The sequence below is a fragment of the Coffea arabica genome, chromosome 4e (genome assembly GCF_036785885.1).
Source record: "Coffea arabica cultivar ET-39 chromosome 4e, Coffea Arabica ET-39 HiFi, whole genome shotgun sequence".
NCBI classification, from domain to species: Eukaryota; Viridiplantae; Streptophyta; class Magnoliopsida; order Gentianales; family Rubiaceae; genus Coffea; species Coffea arabica.
Genome location: NC_092317.1, coordinates 48,349,328 through 48,362,310, shown reverse-complemented (window position 1 = coordinate 48,362,310; position 12,983 = coordinate 48,349,328). Strand labels below are relative to the sequence as shown.

General features: G+C 36.1%; 2 protein-coding genes across 3 annotated transcripts; one reads left to right on the top strand and one right to left on the bottom strand.

Annotated features, from left to right (window-relative positions):
• The first annotated feature begins 678 nt into the window (after window positions 1-678).
• Window positions 679-2,718, top strand: LOC113742219 (mediator-associated protein 2-like). Its single transcript, XM_027269995.2, has 4 exons — window positions 679-866; window positions 1,267-1,345; window positions 1,478-1,561; window positions 2,181-2,718. The coding sequence occupies exons 1-4, from the start codon at window positions 729-731 to the stop codon at window positions 2,573-2,575; spliced, it is 696 nt and encodes a 231-aa protein (XP_027125796.1). The 5' UTR covers window positions 679-728; the 3' UTR covers window positions 2,576-2,718.
• A 920-nt stretch (window positions 2,719-3,638) lies between these two features.
• Window positions 3,639-8,850, bottom strand: LOC113742997 (pentatricopeptide repeat-containing protein At1g74750-like). 2 transcript variants are annotated; one of them, XM_027271050.2, is made up of 2 exons: window positions 8,593-8,850; window positions 3,639-6,382 (listed from the first exon to the last, which is right to left on the bottom strand). In XM_027271050.2, exon 2 carries the CDS (start codon window positions 6,377-6,379, stop codon window positions 3,785-3,787), a length of 2,595 nt encoding a protein of 864 aa, XP_027126851.2. In that variant the 5' UTR covers window positions 6,380-6,382; window positions 8,593-8,850; the 3' UTR covers window positions 3,639-3,784. The 2 variants fall into 2 exon arrangements, with proteins under 2 accessions (XP_027126851.2, XP_071904139.1); XM_072048038.1 differs by lacking the exon at window positions 8,593-8,850 and adding an exon at window positions 7,099-7,114.
• Between the last annotated feature and the right edge of the window lie 4,133 nt (window positions 8,851-12,983).

Genomic DNA, 12,983 nt, shown 5'->3' with positions numbered 1-12,983 from the left:
AATATAGGTTATACTGTTATGGTTATCATGAAAAAAAATATTTTTGGTATATATTTATAACTGCATTGTGTTTTTATTTTTTTTATTTACAATTATTGATATTATTCCTATAGAGAGAATTTGATGGATTTTAAACTCTGTGCCAATGGAATATATTGGATATTGATATTAGTAGTGATGGTTTAGATTATTTTGTATTAAAAAGGTAGCAACCATAGAATTGAAATTTAGGGATATTAATGAATATTGTAATATATTAAGTAAAATTTGATATTGTTATGAAATTGTAGGTAAGTTTTTGCGTATATGATATAGCATTTATAATTGATACAATGGTCTGCATCAGAAATTTTTAGGTAAAAGAGGAATATTAGAACAAAGATAAGTGTTTATTTAGCGGTGATTTGGATGTTGATAAATAGGTAATAGTGGTACGAAATAAATATAAATAAAATAGAGACTTTAAACCATTTTTTTCTTTAACAATTTTTTTGTGAATTATAACTCAAGGGCATTATAGGAATTTTGGAAAAAAAGTATAGCCTTTTGGGTCTAGAATGTTATTTAAATAGTGAAATTAGGGGAGACAGGTGTAACTTTTAGAAATTGAGGGCACTTTTCTGCAATTGTCAAAAACCTCAGGGGAGGTACGTAAAATTAACCCAACCCTTTAACCTGCGTTGCTTCAGGAACATGCTCCGCCACTGGAAGATAAACCCTAAAAACCAATGGAGGGCAGTAGTAGCGAAGAACTCGCGACGTATAGACCTCCAGAAGAATTTGAAGAAGTGAAAAAGGACGCTCTTATTGAACTCAATCTTGACGATTCGAAGGAACTCTGGCTGATTCAATGGCCCGTTAATCAAGTAACTTTTTTTTTTAATCTAATTACTTTTATTTCTGCTTTCGCTTATCATTTTTCATTAGTTTTCTCATACTTTTAGCTCCAGTTATGCTGAATTTTCCAGTTGAGAGATCATTAATTTTTGTTAATGTGCAATTAATTGAAAACGATCAATTTTTAGAAATTAATTTTCAGTTAATATTCTGTTAATCTTTCTTGACTTTAATCAACTCGAGTAAAATTTGAAAATTTTGAAAGATTGTACAATAGACGATGCGTTGCCGTTCATAATTTGGTGAATTTGATGGTGATTGCTAGTTATTGCAGAAGAGTAGTCAGTCTGGTAATATGAAGCCTAAATTTTGTTAGTGCTTTCGTTGTTTGTTTTACGTTTTACATTATCATGCTTTTGGGTGTTCCAGGCTTCTGATTTGAATGGACAGCAAGTGTCTTTGAAGCTTCACCATGATGGACATCTGGGTAGTTTCGAGGGTTCATCTGGTACTGCTATGTCACTAATCACTTCACTGCATTTGATGGTTTTGTGCAAAAGTGATTTCTAAATTTGTTGAAATCCAAGATTATGTCAACGATGATGATGGATGGCATTGTTTTATGTCAATATTGTCATAGGAAAATCGTATGAAGTGGTAAGTTTCAAGTCACAGGACCCAGAAGCGACTGTATTCCTGTCATCAACATCAGAGTCCAGAATCGGTAATTATCTGCATATTTAACATGCAATGGCTACTATTATTGTTTTTATTGGTTGAGTCACAAGTGCCGTTTTTATTTTATCTGGGAAAAACAATAAATTGACAATCATTGTAAAGTGCATGCTTTTTATATCCAAATGCAGCTCTTTTAGGAGAGAACTCTCTGGAGAAATATCCATCAAGCTCCCATAATTGGAGTAGGTTCTAAGTTGAACATTGGTTGGCCAAAAAAATATTACAGTCAAAGCAAGTTATGAGTTTCTATTTGAATTGTTAAAACAAGGAAAGTGAAGATAGAGAAACCTATTCCGGTTACCTACTTAAGATGTTGAGTTTGAATCTATATTAACAAAGGCATGTCCTAAATTACTCTATGGATTTCTAATATCATAGGCCTTGTTGCATGCAAAAGTTTCCGTGCAGTTTGACGAAATAGGTATTGCTAGCAGAATCATGTAAAACTAAAACAACAAATCCAATTATGGTTTTGCTCAAATGGTTTATTTAAAGCTAGAGAATCTAAGATCTCATTCCAGATTTTCGTGTGAATGAAATATAGCTCGATGCTGTTATTGTTTTCAATGACGCTACACTTGAATATGACTTATATGTGGTAACAGCTGGGAAGATCTCACGGCGCGTTTCTCTACTGCATTATCCGGAGCCCACTGAACTGAAATCTGGTGGGTTAGCCATTAAACAAATGGTGCAAAGGTCTGCTGCTTCCTTGACAAATTCAGCACATCGTTATACAACTCCTACGCAAAGTACAAGGACAAGAAGTTTAGGGGCTGTGAGTGGCTATACTTCCTCTATATGTACTCCAAGAAACAGAAGTTCTGGGTCCGGGGATGCATCAAAGAGTCCATTGAGAAGACCTGTGGATGAGCCAGGCAGGTCCATTGACCATTCTGTCCAAGATTCAGGAAAAGAACATAGAGCTGATGTCTCTTCTGGATCATTAGAACATCCTGAGCAAAAAAAATCGAATAAGAAAAGGAAATCTGAAGGTTGAAGATGTTCTAATTGTTAGAGACGTGGAAGAACTTCAGTTTCAGTTATATGTTGCATTGACCCAAATTGTAACTTTTTCATGGCAACAATTGATCCTTCTTCACAATGTATCATATTTATATACCATACCATTTTAAGTTTGCATCTGTTCTCCAACGTACATGGAAAACAATAATGAGCCGAAAAAAGAGAAATTTTGATTTGACCCTTTAGGTGCTTTCATTGCAACTGCTCAGGAAATGAGTTGAAAACCAACCTCTTGATATTGGCATCAAATCCAGAATGCAACTTGGAAGAAACCAAAACGTCAGACATTGAACAGGTCATATTGCTCATCCCTTGATGAGTTTGTTGTACAAACCTTGCAGAAATGGTAACAAAGGCCATTGTTGTATGGTAAAACCCAAGGCACTAGTAACAAAAATTCATTGCGTATTTGATGTGGCACAAATAAGTCGTTTGTTTTCCTTACAGCTCTTCTCGGTTCAAAACTCTAAAGTAAGTGCTTAGACAAGTTAAGTGCTTGTTAAAAACTCAAAAGTTGGATTTGATTAGAGAATCGATTATGTTTTTACTTGCTGATGGTACCAAAGTTTGAACGTATATGTGTGATTCTTTGGCTTGAAGAGGTTAAACTAGATGCAGCTGCTCACCCTGCTAAATCAATTTTTGCCATGCCAAAGCCTAAAGCTTTCGAATGGCAAAAATATATTTCGAATTTGAACTTCATCTCCCAACTTCATTTGACAAGCACATCTGCAGCACCTGCCACTTGCTCGAACCGTCTCCCAAATGTAAAATACAAAGAAAAAGTCCAGAGTGATATAGTAAGGAATAAGGAATTTAAGCCCAGTAATCAATGTCTTTACGACAATTACCAGATTTGAAGCAGCTCCAGATTCGGGAAGCAAATCAAACAAAACTATTCACCAGCTTTCAAGACATAGAGGCTTTAAGCTTTCCATTTGTCATGATCAATGGAAGGACTCCAGCAAAATTTGACTCACGCTTAGGACTCATTTGAAGCTAATACTGAGTGAAAGCAACTGGAAGGGGACAGAAACTAATGTAAACTAGATCTTAACACTACACAATAAGAACATTTAGGTACATGACGATTACATGCTAATCCCTGAGGCAATCAAAGTTCCTCTTCCACAACAAAATTTCCTGAAGATGGGGGAATACAAAACCTTCCCCCTATCAGAACCTACAGCAAATGCATGCGCTCAACATATGATTGCACCAACCACCTGCTAAGAGGTTCTCCACACCCCACAAAACACCCAGAATTACCATTCTCAGTGACAAAAGGGAAGCTAAACACGTTAAGCAACTCCTGCACAGCCTGCCGTACCAGAGATGACCCCGTTACCCTGCTCCTCCTGCCCCAGCCTGTCACAATATCGATCCGGCTTGGACAAATCCCTGAAGCAAGCATCTGACGACGAAACCAGGCAAGTGTCCTTGACAGTGCTGTTACAGCAGTTCCATCCGACATGACGTGCAAGTTTATAAGCCAATAACAAGAACTTTTCTCCCTAACAGCATCAGGATAAACATTTTTCTGTGCAGCAACCTCCCAAACAGACCCAGCTTCCTCCTTAAGACCTGTCTTGTGAAGAAAATCAACTACTGCATCCACAAGTCCCCTCTTACTCTCTCTATCTTCACTATGCATAAAATCTAAGAAGTTGCTCACATGATCCCTCACATTCTGCCCGTCAGGTCCTGCTGCTGGCATGGACAACAAGAACATATGTGCTGGGTGGCATGTGACAGCCATCAGCTGGCAACAAAATGACATGTCAAATGATGTTTTGGCTTCTGTACAACAACTAAGGAGTAAGGTGTAAGTTTGCAAAGAAGGATTGAGCCCCAAACTAAGCATGCTCTGAAGCAGGTTATATGCATCTGAGAGTCGATGAACCCTAAGAAAAGCACTGAGAAGAGAATTACAAGTAGGCACATTAGGGCGTAAACCTGCATTAAGCATGGCTCTATACCATTCCCAGGCCTTTTCAGCATTCCCAACCTTTCCCCAGAGGTCCACAAGAAGACCATACACTGGCTCATCTGGAACCCAGTTCTTCCTTTTCATCTCAGCAAAAACTGCCTCCGCTTCCTCCAGATAGCCACAGTGACCAAGCACCTCCATCACTATGCTGTACGTCACTTTGTCTGGATCAAAGCCAGCATTTTGCATGTCACGGTACAGCTGCAAAGCATTTTGGTAATTCCTTGCCTTAGCATGCAGAGCAATCATGATATTGTATGTCACTAAATTAGGTACGCATCCCTGATTAACCATCTCGCAAAACAGCTTATGAGCATCAGCCAAGTGACCAGCTTTCCCAAGACAATTAATGATGACACTATAAGTGAATGTGTCTGGAGAGAGCCCAAATTCTTGCATCCTCTGGTACATGTCCATAGCAACATCTAGATACCCTGCTTTTGCATGAATATCAATAAGCGTACAATAGGTTACACGGTCAGGTTGACAGCCTGCCTTCTGCATCTTGTTGAAGACATTGATAGCCTCATTTAAATAGTTTGCCCGGCCATAACTGTGAATAAGTCGATTGTATGTTACAACATTAGGTTGGCATCCCTCCATGACCATTTGGTCAAGCAACTTGTTTATTGCCCCAAATTGCCTGGCTCGGCCAAGGATACCAACCATGGTGGTGTAGGTATGTCCATCATGCTTGAACCCAGGTTGCTTTTTCAACCAATAGAAAAATCCAAGAGCAACGGTATAATCTTGAAGCTGCTTTAAAATTTTGTTAGCTTGGAAAGCATCCAGAGAGCAGTTGAGTTTTCTAAGAGACTCTTCAGTTACAGGTCCCCACTTCATCTGCTGTAACATGTGAGAAACATTATCAACCACATGGCCAGAGCCTGAAAACTCCCTAGCAATAGGAGCAACTCCTCTCAGTACCTTGGTTTCTCTCACAGACCTAGCAAAACCTTCAGTCACGTCTTTGACTATCTTTTTTTCTCCATTGTGCACATTTGGAACAAAGTGACTAGGGTAGGTTTTAGATCTCTGAGGCACTGATCTTTTCCTGTCACAAGATTCCAAAGCAATCCCATTGGCTTCCACATAGTTTCCCATTCCATTATTTGACAAATTACCAGTACTTTTCACTGAAGTAGATTTATCTGCTCTGCCCTTTGAAGCATTCGAGTTATTTGTTGCACTTGATCCAGCTGTGGTATGAGGGTGGGATTGCGGATGGACTTTTTCTCTTCTTACAGTTTTAACATTTGAAGCTCTGACATGGATTGGCTTTGCCTGCTCAACAACAGAGTTTTGAGGTGAGCCAAGAATTCCACCTCCATCTGTCATTGGAATCTTATAACTTACCAAATCAGACAAAAAGCCGACAGCAGCAATGCCTGCCTTAACAAACTGGTCAGCAATTGGAGGTGATGGATGCATTACACCAGTACCATCAAAGTCAGCATAATTTACACAATTTTCTCTTTTGATTGAGCTGGAGACAGGTATGACTTGGGGCTGCGAGACTGGATGCTTAACATCCAGTTTTTGATTGTCCGCAGCTTTTCCAGCATCTTTTGAAATGAGAGAACCTACTACTACCGAAGGTCTAGACACAACGGGGGATGATTTTGCCCGTTGTGGCAATTCATGTTTCCTATGAGGCCTCCCAGAAACACAGGTCTCATCTTCAGAACAAGTGCATGAACTTCCATCTGCTGCACTACACCTTGAACCACTAAGAATAAAAGACCTTGCTGACTGAGATAGTGTACCAAGCTGCTTTGCACGTAGCATAATCTGGAATGTTGTGGTACAGAAATGAGAGAAACAGATTATTGACAATTCCACCTTGAAAGCTACAAGCATTAATTTAGTCTTTGTTCCACAAATCCACTCAACATAAGGTAACAAACGGCATTGGCAGTTTTAAGCAGACACCATGCACCTTAATGTATCTTGATTTTAGATTAAACTAATTAACAACTTATGGACACTTTGCTGTAATAAAAAAGCCAAGGAACCTAGCCAAAAAACCAAAAAAAAAAAAAAAAAAAGGACCTGCTTACATCAGCAGCACTAAATCAGTCTTAATTAGATATTTCATCATTTTCTACAGACTACTGCACGCAGCACAGAAAGAACTGCCAAGGGACCTAAACTGAATAGAAGCATATGTCAATTCAGCAATTCAAGTCTGACTGATGGAGAGTGAGATGCAGAATTTTAGATTGCAGCAGGATGGGGGATCACAACGTCCATATTCCAATGGAAATTAGGCATCACATATGACCAACAAACTCATATCTCCATGAACAAGAAAACCTATGCTAATTATGGAATGCTGAAGATACACAGATGTACAGGACACAGGAAACATAAAGCCCAAGGACAAAATATGTCGATGCCATAAACACTGGTTTGGCAAAACAAAATTTCTGATCATATTCACCAAACGTGAAGCCAACTAAGTCAATACATTAAGGAAGACTAAGAAGTAGTTAAACAAACTTCACCACTATATTTCATCTGCCACTTCAGTTTTTGAGGGAAATGATGAAAGGGTTTGAGTTGGAAGTAAGCTCTTTCTTCAATAAAGGTGATCGACACTTTAAAATGAAGTAGTAGCAAAGTTTATGAGCATCACGCTGGAGGGAAAAAAAAAAAAGAAGTAAAAGTTAGCCATCCTCCTACACCCTCTCATTAAAAAATGGAGGAGAAAACCCTTGTCATGGCCATGGAGAAGCTGGAAAATACCCATGAGGCAAAACATGCACAAGCACTCACAAGTTTGAATTTCATTACATAAACATCTAATTGCAAGAGAAAGGAAAAACTTAGTCATTAAACAAAAACTATATACATACATCTTAGGTCTCTCTGAACATTAAAAAGAAAGACATGAAAACACCATGCAAGCAGCAAAGCCAAAACAAAAAACACCTGATTATTGTACCTATATACAGTTATAACTACAAGCATGACTCGGTTAAACACAAGCAAGAATGCAGCAAAAAAAAAAAAAAGGCAGCTCTCTGCTAGTCCACACCTTGTGATCAAGAACTGCAATTAAACAAAAACCAGACAATGGAAGCACATAGAAGATTTTTTTTTATTCCTCCTTAATATCACACACACCATCAGCAATCACCATAAAAGTAAACAGGCAACACAAAAGCTGCCATTGAAGGTTCTCCGTGGAAGCAGAAAAACAACACTGGAAGCTCCTCATAGTATAAATGAAAAAGACAACTGCTACATTCAAACCTCTCAACCAAAATAAAAAGTGTTCATATTTCATAACAATAATTATTCAACTTATATCTTGCCCTCCTCGTGGCATTACTCATGATCAAATCTAAATGTTTAAAATACCCAACCTACCAACAATGAGTGAATAGAAACAAAACCCACCCAACTCCTATGTTCGGAAAGAAGCAGCTTCAACTCTCATAAGCAGAAACTATGTATAGATACCTCTATCAGGAGGTTCAAGGAAGGAAAAAAAAACCGTAACCATGACAACGATTTGCAAATAGTCCATCCAAATTAAAGAATAATAATAATAAAAGTCTAAAAATGCAAAAAAAAGAAAGGAAAAAAACAATCTTTACCACTTCTATACAAGTAAAACTACAACCAACATAAAACTTTTACCATTTCAATTCAAGTAAAATACAAAAGCATCAGTCTTTACCAAATCCAAGCCAAATGAAAAAGAACCCACATTTTCCCTTACTAATCCACACCCAACAAACAAACCTTTACTTTCTATTGTATCAGCAAATTGAGCACAACCCAAAATCACAGGATCAATCACACCCCTTCACCCTGGCCCCAAAAGAAACGGAGCAACGAAAAATCATCACAAACCCACATTATAGCCATAAGAAGCAGAACTAACCGTAACAGCCAGAACCCAGCTACCAAAAAAAAATAAAATAAAATAAAAACTCAAACTTTATACTGTAACAGCATAAAGTAACACGAGTAACAGAGTCGAGAAGTACCTAAAATGGTATTTGAGGCTTCAAAAGAATACGTATTACTGGGAGTGATAAATAATGAGAGAAAACATAAACACTGGAGGAGAAGAAGAAGAAGAAATTGAAGAGAGGCAAAAAGACAGGAGAAAGGGTTAAAAGGAGGGGGCGGCTTTATTTTCTCTCTCCCTCTGTCCCTGCTGCCGTCAACTAACTCAAACTCAAACCCCTGAGTTTCCAAGCAACTGGGGCTGTTGCTAGTGAGATGAACTGTTGATTTTCTTTATTTTTTTCTTTTTTCTTTTTTTTTTCTTTTTAACCTTTTAGCTTTTCTTTTTTTCCTTTTTTTTTTTGGGAGATACTATCTGATGATTACATAAGCCACGTGTTCACACCTTGACTGTAAAAGTCCGACAGTGACAAAAAGATTTATCACCATTTTCTTTTTTCTTTTTTGGATTTTTTTTTTTTTTTTTGCTAATGATTTTGACTTTTGGGTGTGGTTGTTGGCTTTGACTAGGTTCGGATGGGGAGTACTCTGAATTTTGGTATAATTACATTCAACTCCCATGAATTTACATCCAAGTATAATTTTGTCCCTGATTGTTTTCAAATAGTATGCATAGTGTGCTTTTTCCCTTTTGGCCAATTGCCTATAAGAGTCCCTTTTACTACAGTTTTACCCCTATTAGTTTCTCACAAAACTCTTAGTAGTGACACTGGGTGTGTTTGGACACTTGTATCATAAATATATTTTTGAATAATTTTTTTTCTGTTTCCAACTACCTTCTTATATATATATACTCCCTTCCTTTTTTTATAACTGACGTTTAAGAAATTTGCTCTAGTGTACTTTTATCTGTCGTTTTATTATCCCCATACAGTATTAATTATTTTTTCACAATTTTACCCTTTTATCTCTCTTTTCCAATACAGGGTTCTTAATTACTACTCCTAGTAATTATTGCATTGCTTTTGGCCTAGTAAAACAGCACCATTTAGTACTCTAGTGAGAGAAAACATGGGTGAATTGGACAATTAATGAGGGTACAAAAGGAAAGTAGTGTACAGATTTAAGCAATGAAAAACTTTTCTTAATTGGTGTGCAAAACCTTAAACGTCAGTTATAAAAAAAGGGAGGGAGTATATATATATATATATATATATATTACATTACAAAAGGTTATAAAAAGTTACAGTATTTGATCCACACATATACCAAAATTTGAAAACATGCATAGACGTAAGTTAGCAAAATTTGCAATAGAGCTAGTTAACGTTATGAAGTGGGAAGAAAATTCACAGTGTGGCTAAAACACCATGCCCAGGAGGATGCAAGGGCAGTTGCTTCTCTTTTGTAATTAAACTCTTGATTATCAAGTATTCATATACAATGACGTTTGACCCCCCAAAAAAAAAACTTATAGAAGATTATATGAACATTTTCTTTTCTTTTCTTGAGTCAGTTGTTTATACAAACATGAAGGTGGGGGTTAAATCATTACATAAGTTTAAGAGATGTGCAAATTGATGCACCAATTTAGTGAAGGGTAAAAGAAAGATGTCTTTATGAAGTACTTGTTCAACTTGCCATATATTTTATTTTCACTCATTTTCGGTCAAGAAGTGAAGAGAAAATGTTTCAATAAAAGATCTAATCACAGAAAAGATTCGAGAATCAAAGTAAATTTCAAGAATTACTAATCTGCTATACAGTTCAAAAACCATTAAATTGCTTGAGCAAATTTGTGCTGATGAATAAGGTAAGTTTTAAGCAGTGCCCCAGAGGATGACTAGCTTCGATAGATAGTGTGAGATGGAGGGATGATTGCGAGGCTAATGCCAATTGTTTGATGTTTTTAACAATTTGGAGTAATAAACTGTACAATTTGGAAAACTTTTTGTATACTCTGCAATATTCTTCTGCCCAGTGAAATCTACATCATTTATATATAGGCAATTCTTATAAAGATACTTTGGCATAGAAATTATAAAAATTTTCCACACGATCAAGGAATCAGCAATAACAATTTCATGATCAAAGAGTTAGAGGTAAAGAATTTAGTCGTATTGAAATCCGTATTGATTGATTGTTGATATTGCATGTATTATTTACGGCTTGATTCTTGGAGAGAAAGTACATGAAAGGATAAGCACTCGTAAAGCTGGGAGAAATATGATTCTTTTTACTTCTTTTAATCGTTTAAAAGTGACATATGCTGTGGGATTCCATGTATCCTAACATAATCCATTCAAATGTCTATTGAAGTAATGTAGTTGGTATCTTTGAATTGAGGCCTCGTTATTTAAAGAATTAGAATAGATGAAGATAATTTTATCCTACTTTTTATGTTTTACTTGACTATAATCACATTAACAGAAGGATCAATTAATCATTCTTCCGATCGACCTAAAAGCAGTGACTGCAAATTTAAAACGCTTTTTGTCTAATATATCGATGCCCAATGAGCATACGTTAAAACAGGTTCAACTAATCAAGTACTAGTCATTTTAAAGAAGTGAAGTAGTATTTGTACAAGTAATAATTTATATATACATTTAACTACAGCCTAGCCCCCTAGAAGTCTAGTTAAACACACAGCAACAAATCTTTTTGGTAAATACAGGAGAAAAGTTGAGCATCAAAACAATTAAATTTTGCCTTTGATCTATAAAATTTCAAAGAAGTGAAGTAGTGTTTGTACAAGTAATAAATTATATATGACCTATCTAATAGGCACCTATTAAAATGTATTTCAAACGTTCAGATTAATTAGAAAAAGAGTATAAATGTAAGAGAAAGCAGTAACTATTAGTATAATGCGTATATATATAGTAAGTTGGGATTAACGAGTGCTCATAGAGCACCCGTCAGAAAAACCCAAGTATATATATATTAAAAGAGAGAGAGAGAGAGCAATACTATGACTCCAGCTGTGATGTGGGCGACATTCATTCTAGATTATTTACCATGACAAGAAGTTTACAAACTGTGTGTATTTTCTAACGGAGTAAACATCATCCGTGAGGCACGCATGACCTAAATGTTAAGGTCAATTTAATAGATGGAATATCTTTCTAGATTGAATTACTGATTCTGCTCCAAATTAAGGATCTTAGTTTGAATGAGTATTAAAAGATGGTCAAAATGAATACTACTAGTCTAAAGACAGAGCTGTAAACAACGTGTGAAGAGATTATTGTCTTTGTCGCTTAAAAATTATGATAACACTTTAGCAGACAGAAAATATGCAAGTCCACTGCCCTTTTGCCGTATGAACTAGTATTTGAAATGATCAAAGATTAGAGTTCTTGAAGTTTTGCTTTATGGGAAGTAAACAAATTATACATGTGACACAAAATTGCTCAAATTTTCACAAAAGAATTTTCCTAACATACTACACACATTTGCATGCACTACGATAACCATTTGCATGTATAAAAATGCTTTTCTGATTTTTCGTTTGGATTGCATTTTTCTGAACTTTTTGTAAAAAAATTACGGTAGCTATTTAATATATGTCAGATAAAAAGGTGATTGAAAAATGTGTTCACAGAAAATGTAGCAATTTTTCTTTGAAAATCTGCAATCCAAACACACCCTCAGCAAAGTTTGCGCTCCACCAATTGGTGAATATAAATTAGCAAAGTTTTCCCCGTCTACAATGAAAAATTTCCCAAACTTTAATTATCATTTTGAAGTTTGAGAAATTCACTAGTATTAAGTTTGTTAGTATTACTGATCTTATATTTATATTTACGGCTACTTTTATGATTAGCTGTAACGATTATAAAATGATAATTACCGAGATAAAAAAAACATACCTTTTTGCACTGTAAAACAATGGAGTAACATTTTCTAATCTAAAGCACAAATTACGTTATGGAGAGGAGGTCATTGCAATCTAAAAGAACTTTCTGGGCGTATCCATAAGCACAGCAGAACTGCAGGGGCATATTGTGATAAGAGTCAGCCGTAGCTTTTGGTCCATGGGGGAGAAAACTCGAACCGCATCGGAGTTTGAAATATGTCTTGAACCCCAAGAAACGCTTTTATTGGTTGTGGCCTGTGGGAATCCCTCGAGTCTAAATCTAAATTAACAAATTAGCCTTGTCCCATCCGAGGGTCCACATGTTTTCGTCCCATGAGCGGAATATACTTTTATCCTAAGCACAAATAGAGAATCTTGCTACGTTAATAAAGTGATTTAAAATTGGGATAATTTCAGAAACCTCCCTTGAGGTTTCATGAAATATCACTTAGCTCTCCTAAACTTTTTAAAATCTCACTTAGCACCCTTAAAATGATAGTAGGGCCATATACCAACATCAAAGGTAATGAATTGTCAATAATACCCTCATATTTAAACTTTCTGAACTTGTTTTTCTTTCTCTAAATTTCCTACTTTTCTTTAACA